General features: G+C 47.9%; 1 protein-coding gene across 3 annotated transcripts in view; it reads left to right on the top strand.

Annotated features, from left to right (window-relative positions):
* The window catches only part of LOC113907915 (dynein heavy chain 9, axonemal), a 231,140-nt gene that overhangs the window by 167,564 nt on the left and 37,511 nt on the right, over positions 1-26,065 (top strand). For all 3 annotated transcript variants that reach the window (XM_035724711.1, XM_035724712.1, XM_027567675.2), the window contains 6 exons: positions 2,262-2,410; positions 14,322-14,449; positions 16,428-16,655; positions 20,633-20,824; positions 21,342-21,533; positions 23,569-23,739. In XM_035724711.1, coding sequence (XP_035580604.1) covers positions 2,262-2,410; positions 14,322-14,449; positions 16,428-16,655; positions 20,633-20,824; positions 21,342-21,533; positions 23,569-23,739 — 1,060 coding nt within the window. The remainder of the gene's footprint in view (positions 1-2,261; positions 2,411-14,321; positions 14,450-16,427; positions 16,656-20,632; positions 20,825-21,341; positions 21,534-23,568; positions 23,740-26,065) is intronic.

The raw sequence follows: 26,065 nt of genomic DNA on the forward strand, positions 1-26,065 counted from the left end.
AGAGTTTGAAATAGAGTCTGTGACAAGTGGGCAAGAAGGCCGACCAGCAAAACCCGAAGAACTCCCAGCAGCATTGAGGGCTTCCCTCGTTACGATCCTATGTTGGTAACGGCACCAGTCTTCACCATTGGATGGTTTTCCACGGCAACATTCAACAGCCCAGGTGTAGATGCAGAGTTAAGTTGGTCCAGAGTGTGGCTCAGTTCAAGCTGGCGTGTCAGGGTAGGAGTTAGGCAAGGGGGAGTGAGGATTTTGGCGAGATAATGACTGGACCTCATAAGTCATGGCGAGATAATGACTGGACATCATAAGTCATGCAGTCTATAGAGACTGAAAGCAGATTAGCAGCTGCCTGGGGCTGGATGGTGGGAGCAGTAATTCTTAGAGTAGGCAGGAGCAATCTTACTGGCATAACGAACGTGTTCTAAAACTGGATTATGGTGAAAGCTGTACAATTCAGTAAATTTATCAAAAATTATTGAATAGTATACTTAAATAGATAGGTGTTACAGTATGTCAATTGTACCTCAAGAAGTTGTTTGTTTGTTTTTTAAGGTTATAGGCCATGGAGTCTACACTGTATAGGAAAGAAGCGAAGAGAGTAAGGAGATGATTTTATTTTACTTATTTATTTTAACTTTTTTTGAGAGAGAGAAAGCATGCAGGAAAGGGGGCAAGGGGCAGAGGCAGAGGGAGAGAGAGAATCTTAAGCTGAGCGTGGAGCCTGATGCTGAGATCATGACCTGAGCCAAAATCAAGAGTCAGATGCTTAACTGACTGAGCCACCCAGGTGCCCGAGTAAGGGGACGATTTTTAAAAACGAAAACAGGGAGACCAAACTACTGAAAATCCTACATCTGTCATGACACCAATGCAGGCAAACAAGAGGTGGAATTAGTGTCAGTTGTTGAATTGCTGATGGGAGGCTTTAGTCAGAGAGTGCGATGTTTCTTTCTTTTTTTTTTTTTCCTTTAAACAGCGAACGTTTTTTCTTTAAATTTTTTATTGTTATGTTAATCACCATACATTACATCATTAGTTTGTGATGTAGTGTTCCATGATTCATTGTTTGTTCATAACACCCAGTGCTCCACGCAGAACGTGCCCTCTTTAATACCCATCACCAGGCTAACCCATCCCCCCACCCCCTCCCTCTAGAACCCTCAGTTTGTTTTTCAGAGTCCATCGTCTCTCATGGTTCGTCTCCCCCTCCGATTTACCCCCCTTCATTCTTCCCCTCCTGCTATCTTCTTCTTCTTTTTCTTTTCTTAACATATATTGCGCTTGTTTCAGAGGTACACATCTGTGATTCAACAGTCTTAGAGAGTGCGATGTTTCAATTTAAGGTTTCAGATATAGAAAAAGTCCTCAAGTAATGACAAGGATGAAGGTGTGGCCATGAATTCAGGTGGCTGAATGGGGGAAGATATGAAGATTAAGAATCTGGAGGATTATCCACATGGATGTTGATGTCACTCGGGCTAGTGGAGATGGTCCATGAGTCAAGTGTTCAGGGAAGGAGTAGAGTGATGGTGGAATAGTGGGCGACATCGACGTGCAGGGGTCGTGGTGATGCAGCCAGGGGAACGTGGTGTCCACAGCCCCCCAAGCACGGAGAAGTCATGGTTTGGAAATAGCAGTCATCGATGAGGAGGAAAGCGATCCCAACTCAGTCCTGAGGTAGGTCAGAGGCAGGAAATGAGCCCAACAGAAGAGACTGCAGAGAGAATAGTGTCTTTGGGGAAGAGTTGTGGCCAAGAGTTGGGCCAGATGACCAATAAGTGGTTGCAGCTGCAAGGTTTAGGAAGGAACGTTGGTAAGTGGAATAAGATGAAACAGAGATAGGAGCATGAGAGCATAGGAAGGCGGAGGGCCTTAAATCTTGAGCAGGGAAGGGAGACCGCAGGCATAAGGAGTATGAAGGATGTAGCTGCCTGCAGGCTTCCAGAAAGCATTGATCCTGGCCATCTTCCGGCAGATGGTGGTGATGGGACAGGACACCCAGGCTTCCCAGAGGAGTTGGCAGTGACGTGGTCGGATGGGGATTCAGAACAAGCCCTGATCTAGGCCAGCAGGCCAGCAATAGCGGCACAGGTTCTAAGCGTCGACTTAACAACTAGGGAACCGGAAGTTGGCCCCAACTCTGTAACTAACTACCAAGCCCATGACCTTGAGTACATTCTGCCATGTCTGTAGGCCTCCCTGTCTCAAGTGTCACAGTTCTGTGATGGACATACGTGTGTGTACTTCTTTCCCGGCAGAGATTTTGTCGAGGAGAAGTTGGGAAGCCAATACGTGGCGGGAAGAGCACCAGACTTTGCGACCTCATTTGAGGAATCAGGACCAGCCACTCCCATGTTTTTCATCCTGTCTCCAGGGGTGGACCCCCTGAAGGACGTGGAGAACCAAGGTGAGAAAACCTCCTCTTGGAGCCGAGGCTGCCCCAGCCCCGGGAACTTTCACTCCTTGCGTCCGTCCGTCCGTGTCTCTTTTCCTGGCTCAAAGCTCAGTATGGAGTACTCGGTATTTTCTGACATAGAGAAGTCAGGGTCGTTGCTGAGCCAACACCAGGGGACCGTCACCAGAGAAAGGACCGTCCAGGGCAGTGTGTGGAAGAGTCCACGCTAGCAGGTTCATGAGGCGACCTGGTCCTGCCACCCACCTCCCCCACTTCCCCCTTACTTTGCCTGAAGCAATCTTTCTGAAACACAAGTATGACCCTTCAAGGCCCCTACTGCCCTGAGAATAAAGTCCAAACTCCTTAACATGTCATCCGGGGAACTTCATCCTCCCGTCCCTCCCTATTTCTCCCGCCCTCTTTCCATTATCAGTTTCCTATTGCCGCTGTAATGAATTACCGCAAATCTGGAGGCTTAAAATAACACTAATGTATTATTGTGCAGTTCTGGAGATCAGAAATCATAAATGGGTCTTACCGCCTCCTCTTTTCCTTATAAAAAGTCCTATGATTATATGGGGCCACTTAGGTAATCCAGGATAAGCTCCCCATCTTGAGGTCCTACATTAACTCACGTTGCAGAACCTTTGCCCTGTAAAGTCGTGTGCTCACAGGCCCTGAGTATTAGGACAGGGACATCTCTGGGGGTCTGCCATTCTGCCTGCCTTCCCTTAAATCCCCTCTTTTGCAGTCTGCATGGCAGCCATTCTCCCAAGGCTGCTATGCCCCCTCCTGAATCCCCTTCACCAGGCTAGCTTCTATTCATCCTTCAGATCCCAATTTCAAGTCACCATCTCCAGAAAGCCCTGCTGACTTCCAAGATTGTAGGTTCCCCTCCCATGCACTCCTAGAGTGCCCTTCTTTATGTCCATCGCCTTATAATTGTCTAGTGACTACTGTGCCTTCCTAAGAGAGTAGAGCTCCTTGGGATCGGGTGTCTTTGTCACCAGAATATCCCCAGTTCCTAGCACTGTGTGTAGGTATTCAAGAAATATATACATTAAATGAAGGAATGAGCAAACGGATGACTAATCGAAACTATAACACTGGCAAAACGACAGCATTTCACAAAGCTAAATAAAGACCTGACAGGTTAGAGCCAAGCCCAGGTAATGTCTCTCCAAGAGCAGTCTCTTCATTATGTAATGAAAGGACTCCATAGTCTATGCCTAGTGCTTGGGGGTCGTTGAGATGAAGCTGATTCGGTGCTAAAGAATGGATAAGATGAGGGCGCCTGGGTGGCTCAGTCGGTTAAGCATGTGACTCTTGGTTTCGGCTCAGTTCCTGATCTCAGGGTCATGAAATCAAGCCCCATGTCGGGCTCCACGCTCTTTTCAAAAAAAGATGAAGAAGAATGGGTATCTATGGGAGGGAAAGAATTATCGTACGCACTACTTTTATGTATATTTTTATAGTCTCCTAAAATTTCAAGTGACGCACATTTTTAAAATATGGATAATAAAGAATTCAAAATGAAAAGCAACAGTTCTCGGCTCCAGCCAGCCCTCCCCAGTCTACCCCTTTCCAGACACTTGCTTTCTGTTTTTGGAGTTTTGGGGGGTTTGGGGTTTTGTTTTTGCCAATTTCTAAATTTAGTCCTCCAGGTAGTTGCTTCTCTATTTCCTACTAATCTTATATCCCTAGTTCATTGATAGCTTGTTTCGCTTAGCATAATTTCAAGGTTCACCCATGTTGGAGCTATAGCATATATCATTCCTTTCATGGCTGGATAATATTCCATGTAGATCAATCTAGGAAGTATTATCTTAACAATACTAAGTCTTTTGATCCATCAACATAGAATCTTATTAAGATCTTCTTTAATTTCTTTTATTAATATTTTATAGTTTGGAGTATAAAAGTGTTGCATTTATTTTTTTAAATTGAAATATGATTAACATACAGGGTTATGTTAGTTTCGGGTGTACAATACAATGATTCAGCATTTCTATACAGTACTCAGTGCTCATCACAATAAGTGTACTCTTAATCCCCTTGCATTTCTTTAGTTAAATTCATTCCTGGGGCGCCTGGGTGGCTCAGTCGTTAAGCGTCTGCCTTCGGCTGAGGTCATGATCCCAGGGTCCTGGGATCGAGCCCCGCATCGGGCTCCCTGCTCAGCGGGAAGCCTGCTTCTCCCTCTCCAGCTCCCCCTCCTTGTGTTCCCTCTCTCACTGTCTCTCTCTGTCAAATAAATAAATAAACTTTAAAAAAAAAATTCTTTCCTGAGTAGTTTGTTCCTTTTGATTCTGTTATAAAGTGTGATTATTTCCTTAATTTTGTGTTTGGAATGGTCACTGTTAATGATTTTTTTATAGTTCTGTATATTGATCTTCTATCCTGCAACCTTGCTGAGCTTGTTTATTAGTTCCAATAATTTTTGTGAATTCCTTAGGTTTTTTGCAGATGCAAGTTTATGTGATCTATGAATAGTTTTACTTCTTCCTTTCCAATCTAGATGGCTTTTTATTTCTTTTTCTTGCCTAATTGACCTGGCTAAAATTTATAACACAGTTTTAAGTAGAAATGGCAAGCTTGGACACCCTTGGCCTATTCTAGATCTTTGAGGAAGATCATTCAGTCCTCACTGTTAAATATGATGTTAGCTGTGGGTTTTTTATAGATAGCCTTCATCAGATTGAGCAAGTTTCCTTTAGTTTGATGATTTTTTTTTCCTTTATCATGAGAACGTGTTGGATTTTCTCAAATGCTTTTTCTGTATCCATTAAGATGGTATCATTTTGTCCTTTATTCTATAGATTAATTGATTTTTAGAAGTTAAGCTAACCTGGCATTCCTGGGATCTCACTTGATCCTGGTATATAATCCTTTTTATATATTGCTAGACTCAACTTGCTAATATTTCTTTGAGGATTTTTACATCTATATTCATAAGAGATAATGACCTGTTGTTTTCTTTCCTTGTGATGTCTTTTTGGGGGTATAATGACAAAACTAGTAACATCAGAATGATTTGGCAAGTGTTCCTTCCTCTTCTGTTTTTGAAAGACTTTTGAGAGATTGATATTAATTCTTCATGTATGATAGAATTCAGTGGTGAAGCCACCTGGACCTGAGCTTCTCTTGGTGGGAAGTTTTTTAATTACTAGGTCATTCACTTTGTTTGTTATAGATCTATTCTGATTTTCTTAATTTCTCCTTGAGTCAGTTTTGGTATTTATTTCTAAGAATTTGGCTATTTTATCCAATTACCTAATTTGTTGGCAAGCTCCCAAATATTGGTATCTATATTACAATGTTTACTTCCTCAGGGCGCCTGGGTGGCTCAGTCGGTTAAGCATCTGACTTCGGCTCAGGTCATGATCCCAGGCTCCTGGGATCGATCCCCGCATCGGGCTCCCTGCTCAGCAGGGAGCCTGCTTCTCCCTCTCCCTCTGATGTTCCCCTGCTTGTGCTCCCTCTCTGTCTCTGGCTCTCTTTCTCAGGTAAATAAATAAAGTCTTTTAAAAAAATGTTTACTTCCTCTATTGGCTCTGTTAACTTAAACAGTGTTAGTGAAACTTAACGTTTTATTTTGTGAATTCTAGATCATTTCTCTTGACTTCCTGCTCTGTAAGCTGAGACTTCAGTGTTCCAACTTGCATCAGCTGTGCCTTACTTTTTCCATAGACAAGGATGAATATGTATTCATTCTACTCTGTTACCATCATTAATTTTATTCATGCCTGGTCTACGAGTTAACTGTAACATTTGAAAACCAGTAGCATTTATGTCATAATTAACATACACGTATTAGTCACCAAAGAGGCAAGTAAACATGCTAGGATTACATTTCCTTCTTCCAATGGATCCAGTGTCCTAATCTCTAGAGGTCTCTCAAAGAAGAATGTTCTCAGCGCGGAGTTTCAAAGTCCTATCAAATTTCAGTTTGCTTCATATTTAGATGATGATTTTCTTGGGTAGCTTTTAGTTCTTCCTAGAGTTTCTGAATGTCTCTTCCTTGTTCTTGGGAGAAGAAATAAATGCCCCCTCTGCCATTATCACTAATATTGCACACTTCTTATTTGCTGTATGTATTGACTAGAATCCACTGGATCCCTCCCGAAAATGTTCTACCTAGAGCCCACTTATGTTCTGTTCTAAAATAGATGAATTGCACTCTAGCCATCCTGGGACTTATTTTCTTTATAGTCAAGTCAAGTACTATCATTTTTGGATCCTGTGTCTTTTATCTCCAATTTTCACCCCAGTTTTGCTAGCATGCACCATCAGAAGAGAATCATGGGAAGTAAAATTTCTGAATCCTTGGGTGTCTAAAAAGGCTTTAATTTTGCCTATATACTTTTCTCAGTAGTTTTGCAAGGTGCAAAATGGTTTTTATTCAGAATGCGTCCACGTTGCTCGATTGTCTTCAAGAAGTCAGTTATGTTTGGTTGAGGTCAAATGCCCGTAGGGTGCTGTTCTTCTCTTCTTTGTTGGTTACCTGTTTCTGTTCTGGAAAGTTTAGGATCATCTCTCTAGCTTGTATTCTGGAATACCATGAGCTGTGTTCGGTGTGTGGGGGTCTTTTCCATTCATCTGCTCAGCACTCAGCATGCCATTTTAAGTGGAAAAGTCGTTAACTTCTTTTACCTCCAGAAATTTTGCTGTTATTCTTGGTAAATACCACTGCCATTCACCAAGTTGCTCATCCCCAAAACCTTGGAATCAGTCACCCTTAGACACTCCCTCTACCACGCACCACATTTAGTTCTACTGACTCTACCTCCGAAGTCCATTTCAGATTGATCTCACTGTTTCTATCTTCATCGTTGCTTCCCTGGTGTGAGTCACGGTGATCTCACTTGGACTGACACAGTGGCCTCCTAACTCATCCCCAGTCTTCTCCCCCCGACTGCAGTCTTTTGCCACTCTGCAGCCAAAGACATCTTGCTAAATCTCAAATCGGATTGTATCCCTCTCCTACTTAAAAGGCTCTAGTGGCTTCCCATTGTTCTTAGGGAAAGTCCGGTACCGTTGACATGATCTGTGTGGCCAGCATGGCCTGGGCTTTCTGCCAAGCCTTGGATCTTTCCTTCCCCCAGGCTCACTCTACTCCAGCCACACAGGCCTTTTAGATCCTCAGCCACACTATGAGCCTTCCTGACCTAGGGCATTTTCACAAGAGATTTCTTTTATCTGAAATATTTTTCCCCAGCAATTCAAGAGTGTAGTACCCACTCATGCTGCTGGTACTGGCCTCTTCTGACATCCCTGCAAGACCAGTGATTCCCTGTTATGCATGTATTTGCTTCAGAGCATTCAATACACTTCTAATTAAATATATTTTAAGGGCACCAGACGGCTCAGCATCTGCCTTCAGCTCAGGTCATGATCTCAGGGTCCTGGGATCGAGCCCCACATCGGACTCTCTGCTCAGCAGGGAGCCTGCTTCTCCCTCTCCTTCTGCTGCTCTCTCTTTCTCTCAAATCAATAAATAAACACTTCTTCTATAATTTTAATTTGCATTTGCCTACCAGCTTCTCATTAAGATCCTCAGGTCAAAGACCATGTCCTCTTGCTTATCATTTTTTAACCCATACCTAAAAGCATAACTAGCAGAGAGAAGACACTCAGTGAATATTTGTTGAATGAATTAACAAATGAAGGGATGTCATAAGAACTGTTACCCTAGCTGAGTTATTCCTGGTTTTCACCCTTTTAAAGAGTTCTGTATTCCTTCTGTCTTCTGGAGGTTTTATTCCTTTCATATTGGCAAAATCTAGTTCCCTCATTTTGATTCAGTATTTTCCTTTTTGGAAGCTTTCATATACCCTGTTTATGAGCAATTTCCTACTGTTCTTTGCCAGTTGACCTCCATCTCTTCCATCATGTACTTTGACGCTTTCTGTCATTTAGGGACGCTGACCCCTCCTTGATCCATATCGGTTGTCTCTGAATACATCATCTCAGCCCTGCCCTTGGCTTAATCTTAACGTGTATTTCCTTACTAGAGGCAATATTACTGTTCATCAGCTACAGATTACTTAGGCACCTGTGCCTGCTTCTCGCCCTCTCCCTCCTTGCCTTCTTGATGGCTTGATTTATTTTCTAATTCACCCATTTAGAACATACACTCTGGTGACAGCCATGCTTTCTGCATCTTGAATCAAATCAGATTGCCTGATGGGCTCCTCTTCTCGAGTCTGGAATCTACATAACTGACTCACACTTTCCTCTCTCTCTAGCCCCAACTGATTAAGTAAATTTACTGTCTCTATGCTTGGGGAGAGTCCGTGTATCAGACAGTTCACTGTTTTACTCCACATAGACTCTTATAAAGCTTGGCATCCTTGCGCATTTTTGAGTTTGTGATTTGTGTTAACTCCTTCATTTCTCTATCCCTTTGTTTCAACATGGCAGTTTTTAATATTGGGTAGGGTTTTAAAACGTGAGAGTCAGGGGCACCTGAGTGGCTCAGTCGGTCAAGCACCTGGCTCTTGATATCAGCTCAGGTCTTGATCTCAGGGTTGTGAGTTCAAGCCCCACATTGGGCTCCACGCTGGGCATGGAGCTGAATGAATGAATGGATGAATGAATGGATGAATGAATGAACCAACCAACCTACCTACCTGAGAGTCAAATGAAAGATTTGTTGCCTCGTTCTCATTCCACCACCCCCAAACTAGATGCACTGAACCCACAAAGTTCTGTGTAAGATTTTAGTTCTCTAGTCCCTTAAAGCTCATCCACTGACCCTTGACCAGGAATCTATGCTTTTCTGGCACGTTTGTGCCTTGGTCCCCTCCAGGATTTTCCTTCCTCAACAACTTTGGAAGGGGGCGGGAGGGGCGGGGAGGAAGAGAAAATTCCATCCACTTTCCTTGGCTTCTGTTTTAACACAAAACCTAGCACCATCCACCCCCACTGCTTTCCTTCTTGCCTTCTCAGATTAATCCCCCAAAGTGCTTTAATGTAACCCTCTTTCTCTTTTTCCTCATCACCTCCTTCCTGAATGAGCCATACTTCCTTATTCGCACATTTATTCTTGCCTTTGCTTCTTTTAAAAGCAATCACCCATTTTTTCCAATCACCCATAATACCTGCCTCCTAGGGCTACGGTAGGATAGAAATGAAATCTCGGACATGAAAAGACTTTGAAATGTTCGAAATACAGTAGCGTTGTATGACATTCTAATGAAGATTTTAAGGCAGCTCAGCTGGCTCCCTCCTCTACATCCTTTCGAAGCATAGCTTCGTCCTTGGCCCTCCCAACCCACGACTCCCCTTTCCACCCTAACTCACAGGCATCTTCTCTGTCTTTCACTTGACTCTCACATGATCTTGCTCGGTCTCTCTCCTCCTTTGTTCGGTTATCTGGTTGGTTTGTTTGTTTGTTTGTTTAAGATTTTGTTTATTTATTTGAGAGAGAGAGAATGAGAGATAGAGAGCACGAGAAGGAAGAGGGTCAGAGGGAGAAACAGACTCCCCGCTGAGCAGAGAGCCCGATGTGGGACTCGATCCCGGGACTCCAGGATCATGACCTGACCCGAAGGCAGTCGCTTAACCAACTGAGCCACCCAGGTGCCCTAGTTATCTGGTTTTAACAAATAATTCTGTTATGTCCATGTTGTGATCAGGAAGAAGCTGTATCTACCACCGTTTTATCTTCCACTGTTTCCTTTCTCTCTCTCCAATGTGCTGGTCAGAACTATGAGCTCACTTCAATTTTTGCAAACCTGCTACCCAGTGTGTTCAAAGGACGTTTTCAATTTAGTGTTTCTGTAGCCAGATTATCAACACTTTGCATGCAGCCGCCTTCTTATTGTTCCTGGCCCTATTCTCTCTCTCTCTCTTTTTTTAATAGTCCATTGGAACTTGGTGAGGTGAAGCAAGTGCAGTCTTGGTGAACAGCTTCAAGATTAGCAAAATACTGTTTTTTGTGTTGAGAGAGACCGATTGGTTCATGTGCCAGGGAGTGGGAGAGCGAATAGGGAGATAAAGGTTGATGACACAAGGAGAGATGGGATTCAGGGAACAGAAGAGTGAAAGGCAGAGGGAGGACACCTCTTCCATTGAGACGGGGACGTACAGGGATGAGCAGATAAAATGGCAGAAAACTGAAGGAGTTCCTGCCACATGGCATATGTTTCCCCAGAGAAGTAGAGAATGAAGCAAGCTGCTGGGAGTAAGTAGGGTGGGGCCTTTTAAAGAGAAAAGGAATGGGCAATACAGCCAATTTCTGGGCACACGGAAAATTGCCAAACAGCATTGAGGATGAGAGTCATGAACTTGGGGTGGCTCCAACTCACCAAATGTTTCCCTTCCTCTCTTGTTAATTCATCCAGGATTGGATGAATTTAGCAGAAGTTGGGTGGCGCAGAAATAGAAGGGGCACCAGAATTGAGGATTTTGTAAGATCATCGTCCCAATTAAGGATTATTGAATCCATATTAAAATAAGAGGGAAGTCAAGGTGAGGAGTAGAAAAAATAGAGGAGCCAATGGACTGGGCATTTCACTGAAGTAGAATAACAGATGAGGAGGGAGTAACAGAGGGAACTGCCTGGAAAGTAGAAAGCGATAGGAGTAGACACGAATGAAGAATGTGTCCGACATAATCCTCAGCGAGAGTGAAGTCCTGGGTACAGCCATGGGGAGTGAGTAACGGAAGTGGATGGAGTTCAGTTCTTTGAAGATGACGAGGTATGAGGTTGGAGGTTGGCTGAGTCATCTGTCACAACCTCGAGGTTTACCGGGATAATGATGAAACGGGACATATGGAAGATTTTGAACGGAATTCCAGAGCCCCTAATGGAAGTGAATCTCACTGGGAAGTTGGTGGAAGGCAGAGAATATAGAAGTGAGTAGATAATATAGCCAGATGGCACATGCTTAAAAAGAAAAGGGGTTTCTATATGGGGATGGGAAGAAATCACCTGCAAGCAGCAAGAGGAAGCTAGAAAAACATTCCCCTTCCTCCCAGCCCCATGGGCACATGGAGCTCGGGAGAAGGCCACGGAAGTTGCCACGTCCTCAGAGACAGACAAAGAAGCACGCTGGGAAGGTGTGAAAGGAGGTTTACAATGGACACCACCCCGGGTAACACTGCCACGTGGAGAGTGGGAAGGAAGATCAGAAAAGGAAAGGAAAGATGAGTTAAAGGGAGGGGGGAGTGGGGGGCATGGAATCCAAGGTACAAAAGAGCATGAAGGTGAAAAGCCACGGGGGAACGTGGCTGGCGAGAGGGGCTTGCTGATGACAGGGAAGGGCGTCCCGAGAGCCCCACAGTTGCAAAGGGAAGGACCCCACAAGGCACATCACAGGGCTGGCACATTCCGACCTTGCACATCCCATCAATGCTTCCCCTTCTCAACATGTCCACGTCAGCCTCGTCATCATGCCTCAAGCCTAGACTAATGCAACCTGAACCCCCCCCCCAGGCATACCGGCCTCTGCCCCAAACGGTCTCCGCAGCCCATGGCTCGCAAACTAATCTTCAGTGAGCCCCCCTTCTCCTACATCTCTCTGACAAAGAAAAGAAATTGGCTCTTTTGTGAGTAGGAGACTGTCTAATAATCCCGGCACCTTTCATCCTGGTATTTTCTCTGGAATAAGTTGTTTATACTGCTGGTTCCAAAGCTAACATCACGTCTGCTGCCAGCAAGGATTTATGGTTTAATAAGGGCGTTTCTTGGGTTCATCTCAATTGAATCTCTAGTAACTCTTCCTTCGCGGCAGAAAGTCATCATCCTTGTCTCATAAAGACTTACGAAGGAGACTCTGTACTTTTTGTTAGTATTTAAAAGAAATATCCAGTATTGACAGTTTGGTTTAAGTTTTCTTGCACAAGTATCGAATTGCATCTTCAATTTCAATTCCGCTGAAATGAAATGTTTAAGGACATGTTTTTTTTAGCCTTTTTCTATTTATTTGTTCTCTTTTCTGTCACGTACTTTATCTTCCCAGAAGAAAATTGCGCAATGATTCCTGCATGGCAGTATATACACTTTTATGATCCTCTGTCTAAAGAATATTATGTAATTTATCTAAATTTTACTGTACGGGCCTAATAGCTGACACCCAAGCAGAAGTGGTCCTCGAACCTAAGGTTAATTGCTTTGTATAAAGATCTTCCTGGGCTGGCAGAACACCCTTTGAGATGGTTGTGATGTGTGTTTACTGTAGCAGGTCCTTTGCCGCGCTCCTGATAGCAGCCGCCCTTCCCAGCATGCAGAGCATCTCCACCTGCAGCCAAGCCCTTTCTTGTATTGCCTCTTGCTCCTCATCCCTCTCAGTCCTGCAAAATGAGGAGACAAGACATTTCTTTTTCTTTTTAATATTTCCTTACATTTATCATGTACCATCTATTTTATTTTTTTCTTTAAATTTTTTATTGTTATGTTAATCACCATACATTACATCATTACTTTTTGATGTAGTGTTCCATGATTCACTGTTTGTGCATAACACCCAGTGCTCCACGCAGAACGTGCCCTCCTTAATACCCATCACCAGGCTAACCCATCCCCCCACCCCCCTCCCCTCTAGAACCCTCAGTTTGTTTTTCAGAGTCCATCGTCTCTCATGGTTCGTCTCCCCCTCCGATTTACCCCCCTTCATTCTTCCCCTCCTGCTATCTTCTTCTTTTTCTTTTTTTTTCTTAACATATGTTGCATTATTTGTTTCAGAGGTACAGATCCGTGATTCATCAATCTTGCACAATTCACAGCGCTCACCATAACACATACCCTCCCCAATGTCCATCACCCAGCCACCCAATCCCTCCCACCCCCCACCACTGCAGCAACCCTCAGTTTGTTTCCTGAGATTAAGAATTCCTCATATCAGTGAGGTCATATGATACATGTCTTTCTCTGATTGACTTATTTCACTCAGCATAACACCCTCCAGTTCCATCCACGTTGTTGCAAATGGCAAGATCTCATTCCTTTTGACGGCTGCATAATATTCCATTGTATATATATATATATATATACACACCACATCTTCTTTATCCATTCATCTGTCGATGGACATCTTGGCTCTTTCCACAGTTTGGCTATTGTGGACATTGCTGCTCTAAACATTGGGGTGCACGTACCCTTCGGATTCCTACATTTGTATCTTTGGGGTAAATACCCAGTAGTGCAATTGCTGGATCGTAGGGTAGCTCTATTTTCAACTGTTTGAGGAACCTCCATACTGTTTTCCAGAGTGGCTGCACCAGCTTGCATTCCCACCAACAGTGTAGGAGGGCTCCCCTTTCTCCACATCCGCGCCAACATCTGTCGTTTCCTGACTTGTTAATTTTAGCCATTCTGACTGGTGTGAGGTGGTATCTCATGGAGGTTTTGATTTGGATTTCCCTGATGCCGAGCGATGTTGAGCAGTTTTTCATGTGAGACAAGACATTTCTATGTGTTGGGAAAAAAATAGCAGAGGAGGCTAATACGGAGTGAGGTACAGGAAGCCAGAGCTACCTGAGTCCTGCCTCTACCAGCCATCCCTCCCCATGGAGTTCCAGGGAGAATCCGTAGTCAGAGGACAAAGCAAGTCAGGAGGGGCCACACCCACATACTTGCTCATCTGCGGGCTGTTTCAGCCTCTAGGGTAGTGGACCAACGTCTGGTCTTCAAGTGAAGTTATCCAGAAGAGCATCAGCACTTCAGCCCATCCTTGGGGATTAGCTGAAGGGGAAGGGTTGAAATCCAGATGAGTGCTTCCTTTTGTTTGGGAACAGAGAGCGAGAAGAGGTATCCCTCCCCCCGCAACACACTCCCGAAAGGAACAGGGAAGGGCATGAGGGTTCAGGCACGCCCGTGTCTGAGCAGTGATATGGCGACGGGCCTTTCCGCGGGAGCACGGGACAACAAAGATGGCAGACACAAGAGGGAATAAGGAAAACTCCATACCCCTTTCAGGTAAAAAGCTCGGATACACCTTCAACAACAGGAACTTCCACAACGTGTCTTTGGGGCAAGGACAGGAAATAGTGGCTGAGGCGGCGCTGGACCTGGCTGCCAAGAAAGGCCACTGGGTTATTTTGCAGGTACGCCCTCTCTGCCATGGTCAAGGTCATTCTTGGCCCCCACCTGTCTGGACCTCACAGGACAATGTCTGGGCTCCTCTGGGCTCTCCGCCCCTCTCCCCGCCTTTCCTTCCACACCCTTGCCCATCTCACTGCCTGATCTTCTCTCCTTCCCTCCTCTGGGGTCCCCCTCACCCCTCCCCATGACTCCTTGGCCCTTGGCGCTCACAGGCCCCCGCCCCCCTCTCTAGTTGAAATAGCTCCACTTCCATCCCAGTCTGGAGCCTGCTCGGGGAGTAGGTATCCAGCTGAAGACGGTGGAAGCCGGGTCTTGTTTGCCCGCTAACCTCTTCCCAGGCGTATCACAGAACTTTCCACTGCTCTGCCCTTCTGTGCCCTGCATTCTGTGTTCTCCATTACACGCGTGACTACAGCAGCACAGGTGTGACTGGACCTCAGCCTCTGCACCCAGAGCTCTTGGTGGTGGGTGCCAATCTGGAACGCCTCCTGCTGGTAACTTCACTGAACCCACAAGACATAAGGGCGGCCCCTCTTCTGCCACTGCCTGTCCCCTCATCCCTGGCTCATGCACCTTGCAGGGGAGCTGGGGCTGGGCCAAACCTCTGTCGGGGTGCCCTGGCCTTGCTGAAGTGAGGACTCTCGCATCTGCCGACGTCCTTTCCTGAAAGCTCTCCCAGATTAAATTCAGGAATTGGACTTCCCCCCGGAGGAGTGGAGGGCTCGCTGGTGGGTCGCTGGCCCGGCCCGGCTAACACAGCCCGGGCATTCCCAGGCAGCCTCCTGAAGCCTTGGCTCCACCACAGGGATTATAAATGAATTCCTTAACAAATGTTCATTTCAGCAGCCACCCCTCATGCTTACATAGCGGTTTATGGTCCACAAAGCCCTTTCAAATCCATTACCTCTGGCTCTTTGCGGCGACTCTCTGAAATACGTAGGGCCAATATTCTTGGTCTTTCTCCTTTTATAGAAGAGAAATCAGCACTCAGAGACCAGGTTGCCAGGGCCAAGTACTGTGCGCTGTGCTGATCTGTGTAGTTAAGGCTCTGCGAGCAGGCTTCCTCAAATATTTATGGAGGAGCTTTTATCTGTCCGTCATAATGAAACATTGCAAAGAAACCATCCTGGCTACAGCGAAAGGTGGATTCTGCAAAGTAGTGCTGAGAAATAAACATAGGGTCAGACAGAGAGACAGACAGGCGGATAGGAATCACATGGGGGGGGTGGGGGAGGAGAAGGGTGCAGACAGAGGAGCTGGGCTTGGAGTAAGAAGCCTTTCCGGCGTGTGAGCAGCAATGTCTCCATGTGTTCTAGGAAGATAAGTCTGGCAACAATTAGCAGAATGGTTAGGAGAGAGGGAGAGAGGACGCAAGAAAGCTAGCGAGAAGAAGTTTAAATCAGTGCTTTTCACATTTTAACATGCATATAAATCACGGCTGGATCTGATTAAAATGCACTGATTCAGGAAATCTGGGTAGGGCCGAAGAGTCTGCATTTCTAGATAGCGCCCAGGGAATGCCAACACTGCTGGTCCATGGGACCTGCTCTTGAGTTATCAAGGGTTCAAATCCTCCAGGTGTCAGAGCTGGGGATCTGGATTTGGAGCGTCTGGACTGTATGTTCGAGGCTTCAAGTGTGGCCCACAGACCAGCATTCTTCAGCATCGCCCAGAACTTGTTAGACATGCAAATTCCTGGGCCTCACCCTAGACCCAAGAATCTTTGTTTTGAGAAGCCCTGCAGGGGATTCCTGTGCAGCATCACATCTGAGCACTGTGGGGAGACTTGGGAGATAAGAGAATAGGGTTCAACTGCCAGGGACTGGCAGGTCCCATCACTGGGAACCCCAAGATACCTGCTGTGATGAGCTTTTTTTGAAGGCCACCCCCCGCCCCCCATAGCTGCCTTCCTGAAACCATCCACCACTAACAAAACTAAGCGGTGCCTGATTTTGGGGGGGGGGCCTTCCTTCCCACTAGAACATCCACCTGGTGGCCAAGTGGCTCGGCACCCTGGAAGAGAAGCTGGCAGAGTATGGTGAGAATAGCCACCCGGAGCTGAGGGTCTTCATCAGTGCGGAGCCTGCACCCTCCCCGGAGGGCCACATCATCCCCCAGGGCATCCTGGAGAACTCCATCAAGATCACCAACGAGCCTCCCACAGGCATGCATGCCAACCTGCACAAGGCCCTGGACAATTTCACTCAGGTACAGCCCCGGGAAGGGCGTGGGGGACGAGCAGCGCACCTCACCATGGGCTGACTCAGCGGGTCGAAGAGCACCCTGCTGCAAGGGGCTGTGGAGCGGTGTGTCCCCTCTGTGACTGACCTCCTCCCAGTGCCCGCTGCGTACCACCCAGCTGTCTGTTCCCCAGTAACCCCCCCGGGGGGGAGCCAAGCTTGGGGTCTTTCTTCGGCAAGAGGTGTGGGGGAACTTTCCACAAATCTCCCTGCTAACGAAATACCCCACAGAGGAGATGTGCTACGCTGGTCACACATTTACTGGCTAAGCATGCTGTCTTCAAGCAGGGGACGGATGCGCATGTTCAGATGAGAACACCTGCCATCTGCATGCGTCCTGAGTGTCCAGGGTTCCCACAGCCCAGGTGTCAGGGGTGGGATCTGGACTTGGAACGTCACCGCGTGGCAGGCTCTCAGACTGTGGTCCCTGGAGCAACAACAGCACCTCCTGGGAACTTGGTAGAAATGCAACTTCTCAGGCCGCACCCGAGCCCCACTGAATCAGAAACTCTGCGGTGGGGGCCCAGGAACCTGTGTGCCAACAGGCTCTCCAGGGCATTCCACTGTACTGCCCCCTTGGAGAACACCGTGCTACAGTGAAGCTGAGACTCTCAGGGCAGAAGGTTCAGATGTAGGCCACTGCGTACTGGAATCTTCCTTTAGTGGGAATCCAAGACTCGTGTGGTGGAGCGTGTGTTTAAAGGCCAAGAGAGGCCCAGGGGTGACTAACCCTATGTATGAATTGACTTGCGAAGTCTGCAGCTCAGGCTTTCTTCACCTTCTCAGGAAGGCAGCCTGTCTAGTTACTGCTCTCTTGGGGAGCTCCAGCTTCCTGGGAAGGGAGAATCCACAAAGGTGTGAATGCCAGGAGATCCAAGGCCATGGGGCCACCTTGAAGTCCATCCACCACACTGGACCTTGGTGGAGTCCAAGGGGAGGGGTCTAGGATCTGCCCTCTCTGATGTTGTCTTAGAATAGCACCCGCGGATCTCTGGCTTCACAGACCCCATGCTAAAACTCACCACCAGTCCCAGAGGGGTCAACTCGGAAACCTGAAACCAGCCGTCCAACAGGACAACTGTTATCACTAGTCCAACATAAACCACCAGGACTAGGGGCCTGCAGGGCGCCTGGTCTAACTTACACTTGAAGGCTCTATGGCAGTCAGGGTCTGAGGAGATTTTATTGAGTACGTGAGACCTCTTGTAGCGTGGGGTTCAAGCGGCCCCACTTGGAGAAGAAAGCTTCCAAGGAGAAGCGAAACGTGTCCAGCCTCCCTTCTCACTCCCCTTTCCCATCCCAACTCCAAACCCCACTCATAATCTGGAACAGGGAGTGGGGGAACAGTACCAGGAGATTCGGGATCCTTTCGCTTGACATTTTTGTTAAGAAACACCTGCCCATTGCAACATGGAGTGGAAAATAGGGTGCTCTCTTGTCCAGGGGCCTTTTCTTTAAAAAATTTTGTTCCTAAATAGGCCTTCACTAAACTCCTCTAAGTACTCCGTACCAGTGGCCAGAACTTCTAAATTTTCTATGTTTCGTATTCCACGTAGGGGAAATACACATCCTTAACTCTGAAGCCTACAGCCTTCTGTCCAGGAGGCTGGTAGCTGGTTCCAAGCAAGACCATTTGTTCGGTCACCGGTTGCCCAACAGTGTGAGAGCACATCACGCCACTGAAATGGACGCTTAAAAATGGTTAACATGATAAATTTTATGTTGTGTATTCTACCGGGAATTTTTTTTTTAATTCATAATTGAAAAGAAAAAGGCACTGGGATGCAGTTAGCTAGCTCTCTTGAAGTACACACAGACCACTTTCCGATCTTCTGCCTTGAGGGTCTTGGACAGATCCAGGGAGAAGGGCAGTAGGTGTCTCAGATGCCGGATCTCCTGGTAATTAATATTACAAAATTATGCCTCAGTAGGATTATTATCATCTGTACACAGCTTCATCTTCTCAGCCTCCCCATGGACCCTTGCTCTTGGGTTCCTGTCCCTGCAAGCTCCACGTCCAGTCTTGGTTATCGGGGATCTAAATCCCAAGGGATGCAAGGCTTTTCCTGGTTATTCAGGCTCTAGCACAGTTGGGCTTTGGCCCATCTATAGCCATTTTCAGTAACTCATTCTGAGAAACAGAGAGATTTAGGAGTATATTCATTGCTCACACGTGTTTTAATTGTTCCATTCTGCTTCTATTACGTGCCCTGGAACAGAGAGCCGGTTAATACCGCCTGTTATTCACTCTGTTCCCTCAGAACCCTATTTTAGCCCATTTAAGGGACATATGGCAGAACTGAGCTCTTTTTATCCCTGCTACCTGAGCTGTTTGGGGATGATTATTTTATTCTGATTTTGTTTGAGTGTGCCACCATCAATCAGCCTCAGCATCTTAATGTAGGACCCCTTGTCTTTGTGCTTAGAGGTCTTTTTCAGCAGGGCCCAGTGCCTGGGTGGCTCAGTCAGTTAAGCGTCTGCCTTTGGCTCAGGTCATGGTCCCAGGGTCCTGGGATCGAGCCCCGCGTCGGGCTCCCTGCTCCGCGGGAAGCCTGCTTCTCCCTCTGTCTCTGCCTGTCCCATCCCCTTGCTCGTGCTCTCTCTCTCTCTCTCTCTTTCTCACTTTCTCTCTCTCTCTCTCAAATAAATAAATAAAATCTAAAAAAAAAAGTACTTCTCTCATTTAAAAAAAATAATAATAACAAAGGAAGCATCCTACATGCCTCTAGAGAACAGCTCTATCCAGAAAGCAGTTCAGTTCTTGCTTGCACGAGGCAGTGACTTTGTGCTCTGTGCCACCTATGACCTTTCATATCCATACCTTTCTGCCAAATATGGTACCCAACAAAGGCACAGGGGGACCCCCATCTATCCAGAGACTGTCCTGGGTTCATCATGGAAAAGTCAGGTCTACTACAAGTTTAACTGGTCCTGTCTCCTCTGCTTTTCCTGCCCAGGTGAGCCAAGTCTAAGGACCAGTCCTCAGATGAAACGGCAGGACTCAACCCGGTCCAGTTTGCTCGAGCCCTGAAAGCGCCCCTCGTAGGCTCTGTCTGCAACGTCTTGCCCCTTCCTGGTCACAGAGGGTCTCACTCAGGGGAAATCATTGTTCATTCCAGGCAATCTAAGGATTCTTGTCCATCCACCCCTTGAAAATACAGGCTTTCCCCGTCTGCCACACCGTCACCGCCATCCCCTCTTAAAATCCGCCAAGGACAACCCGCTGCCTCCCTCTGCACGCTCTCGCTTTCCTTCCTTCTGTCCCTTCTTTCATCCCCTCTTCATGAGCCCCATCTCCCCGCCACCCCACCCCACGCCTTATGCGCTGCAGGCAGGACCTCTCTGGGCTCCTGTTCCTGCAGCCGCGTGGCTGGTCACCCCTGCTCAAGTTTAGAAGAGCAGTTGTCACGGTCAAGGGCACGGCACTCCTCTTTCCCTCGTGGCTCTGATTCCCATCCTCCCCCTCGGTCACACGGGCCACGACCACACGTACCCTGGCTCCGAGATGAGCAAGAGAAGCATGGCAGGAAGGGGAGAAATTTGAGATGATGCTGTAGGAGTCCCCCCCCACACCCCAGCACAAAGTGACACTCCTCTGACACATGCCACCCCCTCAGGACCCACTACCCCGGTTTCCATCAGCTGCGCTTGCGAACTTAATCGGCACGTCCGTGGGTGCAAACATGAATTACAAACCAAACCCTGTAATAACCTGAATCTAAACCTTAACTCCGATTCTAAACTAGAGCCCACCCCCTCCCCAAGGTCCCCTTGAACCCTAAGCCCACGCCTACCCACAATGCAATCTGTAGTCTTTAGCTCAAAACCTAACCAGCACATAAAGGAAACTTTTCCAACGCACCTTCCAACCACCATAACCCATACACTGGTCTGCACTGCATAACAGCAGATCTGTGCTAACGTTGGATGCAACTTCCCTTGCAGGACACGCTGGAGATGTGTTCCCGGGAGATGGAGTTTAAGAGCATCCTCTTTGCTCTTTGTTACTTTCATGGGGTGGTGGCAGAGAGACGGAAGTTTGGGCCACAGGGATGGAATCGTTCATACCCCTTCAACACCGGGGACCTCACCATCTCTGTGAACGTGCTCTACAACTTTCTGGAGGCCAACACAAAGGTAGAGTTTCTGGCCAGTGCAGGGCAGGGGGGGCGCCTCTCAGAAGGATGAGGCAGCATAAGCACAGGGGAGAAGGAGCGTGCACTGCGAATGGTCTACACCCTCTCCAAGTACGGGAAGGAAAGGCCAGCCCAGGACCAGCGCGAGGCCAAAAGGAGCACCTGAATATGCTAAGCAATGGTAGGGAATTAGGAAAGTACCCTCGTCTTTACTTTGTTCCATGTGACATTCGCCCATGGAAGGGACTTGTCGGTAGAGCCCGACTTAATGACCATGAGAAAGGGAAGGCTTTTTTGCAAGGGGTTTGGCACCTTGCCTCTGCTCACCCTTGGATGTAATTTTTCAAGCATTTAACGAGCTCCCAGGTATGCCTGACCCTGCTGGGCACTAGGGGTGTGCAGGTGAGTACAACATTGCTCCTAATCTTGAGCAACATCCCGTCTTGTGGCTTACGCTCTGCCCACAGATGAGGGCAGCCCCGATGTCTGTGTGGAGGTCTTTCTTCCCTGTCTCTCAGGTCCCCTATGATGATCTGCGCTACCTCTTTGGGGAGATCATGTATGGAGGCCATATCACAGATGACTGGGACAGGAGACTCTGCAGGACGTATCTGGAGGAATTCATCCGACCAGAAATGCTAGAAGGACAGCTGTCTCTGGCACCAGGTTTCCCACTCCCGGGCAACCTAGATTACATTGGCTACCATCAGGTAAGGCTCCGCTCCTACAGGACCTGGGTCTTCCTTCAGGTCTGTCCTGCAGGACCAGGGATGTTCACACAGGGCCAGGGGAAAATGGCCTATAGAACAGAGCTCATATGGAGTGTGGTTCTCAGCCCCAAGTTTGCCCTATTTGATTTGAGAGCTGTAGGATTCCCGGCCTCAAATTAGCGATACAATTGAGCTTTCGGAGATCTTTCTATTCTTGATGTTTGGTTCAATAATTCTATTTGTTGCTCTTTTCTACAAATAACATCTGGGGCATTCGTTTGATTGTTTTCATCCAAGATATTGACAAAGCCATGAGGAGCAAAATTCCAGGTTAAGAACCTAGTCAACTTTGAGTAAAGTTTAGCGATTCTAAATATCTTCAGAGGGACATGACCTTGTGGGCAGATCATTTACCCCTCCTGTTCTTTGTTGACTGATGCAAACACAGGCACATTACACACACACACACATTCCTAGGGAGCTCTTTCTGTACTGTTTGAGTTCTCATTTTACTAGGACCACAGCTATTTTTAAAGTGCTCATCTTTGCCTATTTATCCTGCCATGGAAGATATATTAAAAGATAATTTAAAAAAAAAAAAAAAAAAAACCTTTTCTGTTGCTTGACTTTTGAACATGCCTAAAATAACTCTGAATACCAACCTTAAGGGAAATACCATAGAAACATTAGCTGCAAACTTAAAAAAAAAAGTTTTGAATTCATAAAATTTAAACAGAAGGGCGCCTGGCTGGTTCAGTGAGAGGAACGGGTGACGCTTGCTCTTGGGGTCATGAGTTCGAGCCCCACGTTGGGTATAGAGATTACTTAAATAAATATTTAAAAAAAAAAAACCATAAAATTGAAAAAGATAAACTGCCAAAGTCATTCAAACCAGAAAAACTTGAACCTATGAAAAGAAATTTCAAACAGTAAGACTATTTAAAGAAAAGGGATTTAAAAAAAAAAAACAAACTGCTTGACCAGAAGGCCGTGAAATTTGTGCAAGAGCGCCCCCTAGTGTCCGCCAGACCATCCGACAAGAGGCTCGAGGCGGAGTTTGCACAGTTCCAAATGACTGACCCAGATTTTCATCTTCTTTACATCTCTCTTTAATCCGCCAGTTTATAGATGGTTGCAGGGCACCTACGAAGAGTTCAGGAGTCTGCTGGGGGCTGGGAGAGACACAAAAATAAACACATGAATTTGCCTTTAAGGAATGAGCCATCTTTTACTTAGACAAGAGGATACACCAGGAAATCAAAATCAAATTAGGAGCTCACCTTGAGGGGCGCTTTCTCATGGTAATGGAAAGCACTGGAAGGGGGGGTACCCAGAAAACAGAGAAGAAAGTGAGGGACGGTTTTTTAGGGACAGCCAACGGTGGCCCACCATAACTGAAGGCAGGGATGCGTTGTTCGGATGGCACAATTAAAAAATGTTTTATTTCAAATAATTTTTGCCAGAGGCAGGAATTCCCTGGTTAACAGCAAAACTCGCCTTGTTCCACCGCTCGATTCACACGTGGATTGTGCATGCGTGGTCCCATGTTTGCATTTAGGTTTGTCATCTCTGACTCCGGTAAATAGGAAAGAAAAGGACTTTAAGGGCAAGAGAGTGGGGGTCCTAGGAGGGCTTGAGTTAAGACACGAGGTAGGGGTCAGTGTTTCTCAAGGACTCTGGGAAGGCTTGTGTGTGGAGGGAGGGACAGGTGTAGACCAGGGAGCGGGCAGCGCGGGGGGGAGACTGGAGACAGATCTGGTCCTCTAAGCTTCCTGAAAAAGAGAATGCCCGCATGGGCATGGACGTTCTGGAAAACTGGCCCGGCACAGGGTAACGCGGTGTCAGGACGAGGCTGGCTGCAGGGATGTGCGCCAGGTGGAGAGCTGCCCACGACAGCCAGAGCCGGTGAGCGGCGCTCGCCTGGACGGCCAGAGGGCCGCGGGGGCCCACGGACGGCCCCTCGGAGGGTGAACCAGAGTGGGAGCGGGAGACTCGTCTCGGTTTGTGTGTCAGTGAGCTCGCCCCTGACTTTCAGTACATCGATGCCGAGCTGCCTGCAGAGTCGCCCTACCTCTACGGCCTGCACCCCAATGCCGAGATCGGCTTCCTGACCCAGACCTCGGAAAAGCTCTTCCGCACGGTGCTGGAGCTGCAGCCCCGGGACAGCCACGCTGGGGACAGAGGAGGAGCCACAAGGGAAGAAAAGGTACGGGGGCGGGGGGCGGGGGGCACTGCCGAGCCCCTTGTCGGGCGCCCGAGGTGGGCACAGCGAGCCGCTCCTCCGGCTGGTCGCCCACCATGGGCACCGCAGACCACGCCTTGCGCGCCTTCCACTCGCACGTGGCTGGCGCAGCCTTGACCCACCGCGCCGGTTGTCCGGCTTAGCCACAGGACGTGCCTGCCACTGGGCTCGGCTGGCTTTTCTAGTTCACCCAAAGACCATTTCTCTGCCAAAAGGAAGCAAGGCGGGAACAGTGGTGGCGTCGGGAGCTAGAGAGGGACCTCATGATTTCTCAGCGAACTGAGCAGTGCCGGGTGGGCGGCTGTCCTTAAGAGGGCCACCCTCATGCCACCAACTAGATGCTCGTTTGGCGTAGTCACTCTTGAAAACGAAAATGCCTTCTCTTGGCGTGAATGACACGGGATCTGAGTCTTCCAACGCTGGGCACAGGACTTCTAGGAATGTCAGGAAGGCAGAGGGGCACCGTGGAATGGAGAGGCAGCCTGGGGTGAGGCTTGGGGTGAGGTCCCACCACCGGAGCCCATCTGAGGGCCCTGCTCCTGGCGTGCGTGGTGCGCAGGGCAGGAAAGGAAGGAGCCCCTGATTTCTCCCCAGATGAAATCCCCCCTCCCCCTCCGCTCCACAGTGCAGCCTGGATTCCTTTAACTGGGTTTACAAGGAAACATACCCGGAAGACTAAAGGTTAGGAAGCTGGGTAGTTAGCGACACTTAGGGTCCAGGGATAGATTTTAGGAAAACAACCCGCCTCCTACTAAGGTAGCTGGACTTTTGTTTAAAGGTGTGGAGTGGAGTGGTCCATACGGTAGTTCTCAGATCTTAACATGCCCCAGGGCAAGCCCGGGAGCTTGGAATTCTGCCTCTGGGGTCCGGGGTTAGGCGCAGGTATATGCACCCTGGTGATCTGGCTGCAGGCGAGCGTAGTTCAAGAAACACTACTCAGCCGATCCCACTATTTGATGGCCTAAGATAGAATTTGAGAACAAAAGGAAGAGAAGAAATGTTATGTTGTCCAGAAGCCAAACCAGCTGGAATGAAAAACTGTTCCTAGCTCTAACGTTGAAAAAGGCCAGGGCTATACAAGGAAGAGACTCAGGGCTCTTCAGGCGGGGTTCAGAGAAGCTTCTCGTTCCTGGCAGCTCCAGAAATGACATGTGGGCCTGTTGCAGAGGTGAATGGCCCGTGCAGGGCCACTGTGGGTATGCTGCTCATGCGGCCGGGCCCTGCGTGCTGAGCTCACGCCTTCTCCTTCACACCAACACAACAGCTCAGTGGAGTGGCAGAGCGCCAGAGCGGAGAACGTGTTTTACTGTTAAGTGGAGGTGACCCAGAGGTGGCACACTGCACGAATCCGCTCCCTGCCCACTGCCATCTGAACGAGAACCTGGGACAGGTGTACCCCTGGGCCGCCAGGCACCAGGGGAAGGAGAGACAGAAGCCGGGGGCCGGGCAGCTGGGGAGGAGACACGGCCGTCCACCACGGTCTTCAGTCCAGGCTTGGATGTTCTTGCTGGGACGCCATGGGCTCTTCTGATGACTTGAGCCAGAACTGCTGTCCCCAAATGGCCTCTCGCAGGCAGATGAGCCTGTTACTCATCGGGGGGGCGGGGGGGTGCCTGGCCATATTACTTTGCTAGGCTGCCATCACAAAGTACCACAGACCTGAAGGCTCGGACAACAAGTGTATTTTCTCACCGTTCCGGAGGCTGGAAGTCCAAGGTCAAGGTGTCAGCAAGGTTGCTTTTCTTCTGAGGCTTCTCTCATCGGTTTGTGGATGGCCAACATCTCCTGTGGCCCCGTGAGGCCCTCCCTCTAAGCTCGTGCGCCCTTGGTGCCACTCTCTTTGTGTCTAACTGTTCTCTTCCTATAAAGATACCAGTCGGATTGAGTTAGGGCCATGTAAATAGCCTCATTTTAATTTAATTTAACTCTTTAAAGGCGCCGACTCCAAACACAGCCAGATTCTAAGGCACTGGGGGGTAGGACTTCAACATGTGAGTTTTAGGGGGACACGATCCAGCCCATCACTCTGACCTCCCTCGGACGTACACCCTTCCTGTACAGGGGACGAGGTAGTCTGTCTCCCCCATTTGCCCTTGACTACTGGATTTCGCTAGCGTTGAACAAGTGGCTAGTCGTCCGGAGGAAAGCGGAACAGGTGCTCTGACTCCTTATACCGCAGTACTTTTCAGATGGCTACATTAAAACACTTTTTTTTTGAAGATTTTATTTATTTGAGAGAGAGAGTGAGTAAGAGAGTAAGAGAGAGAGCATGAGCGGGGGTAGGAGCAGA

The sequence above is a fragment of the Zalophus californianus genome, chromosome 16 (genome assembly GCF_009762305.2).
Source record: "Zalophus californianus isolate mZalCal1 chromosome 16, mZalCal1.pri.v2, whole genome shotgun sequence".
NCBI classification, from domain to species: Eukaryota; Metazoa; Chordata; class Mammalia; order Carnivora; family Otariidae; genus Zalophus; species Zalophus californianus.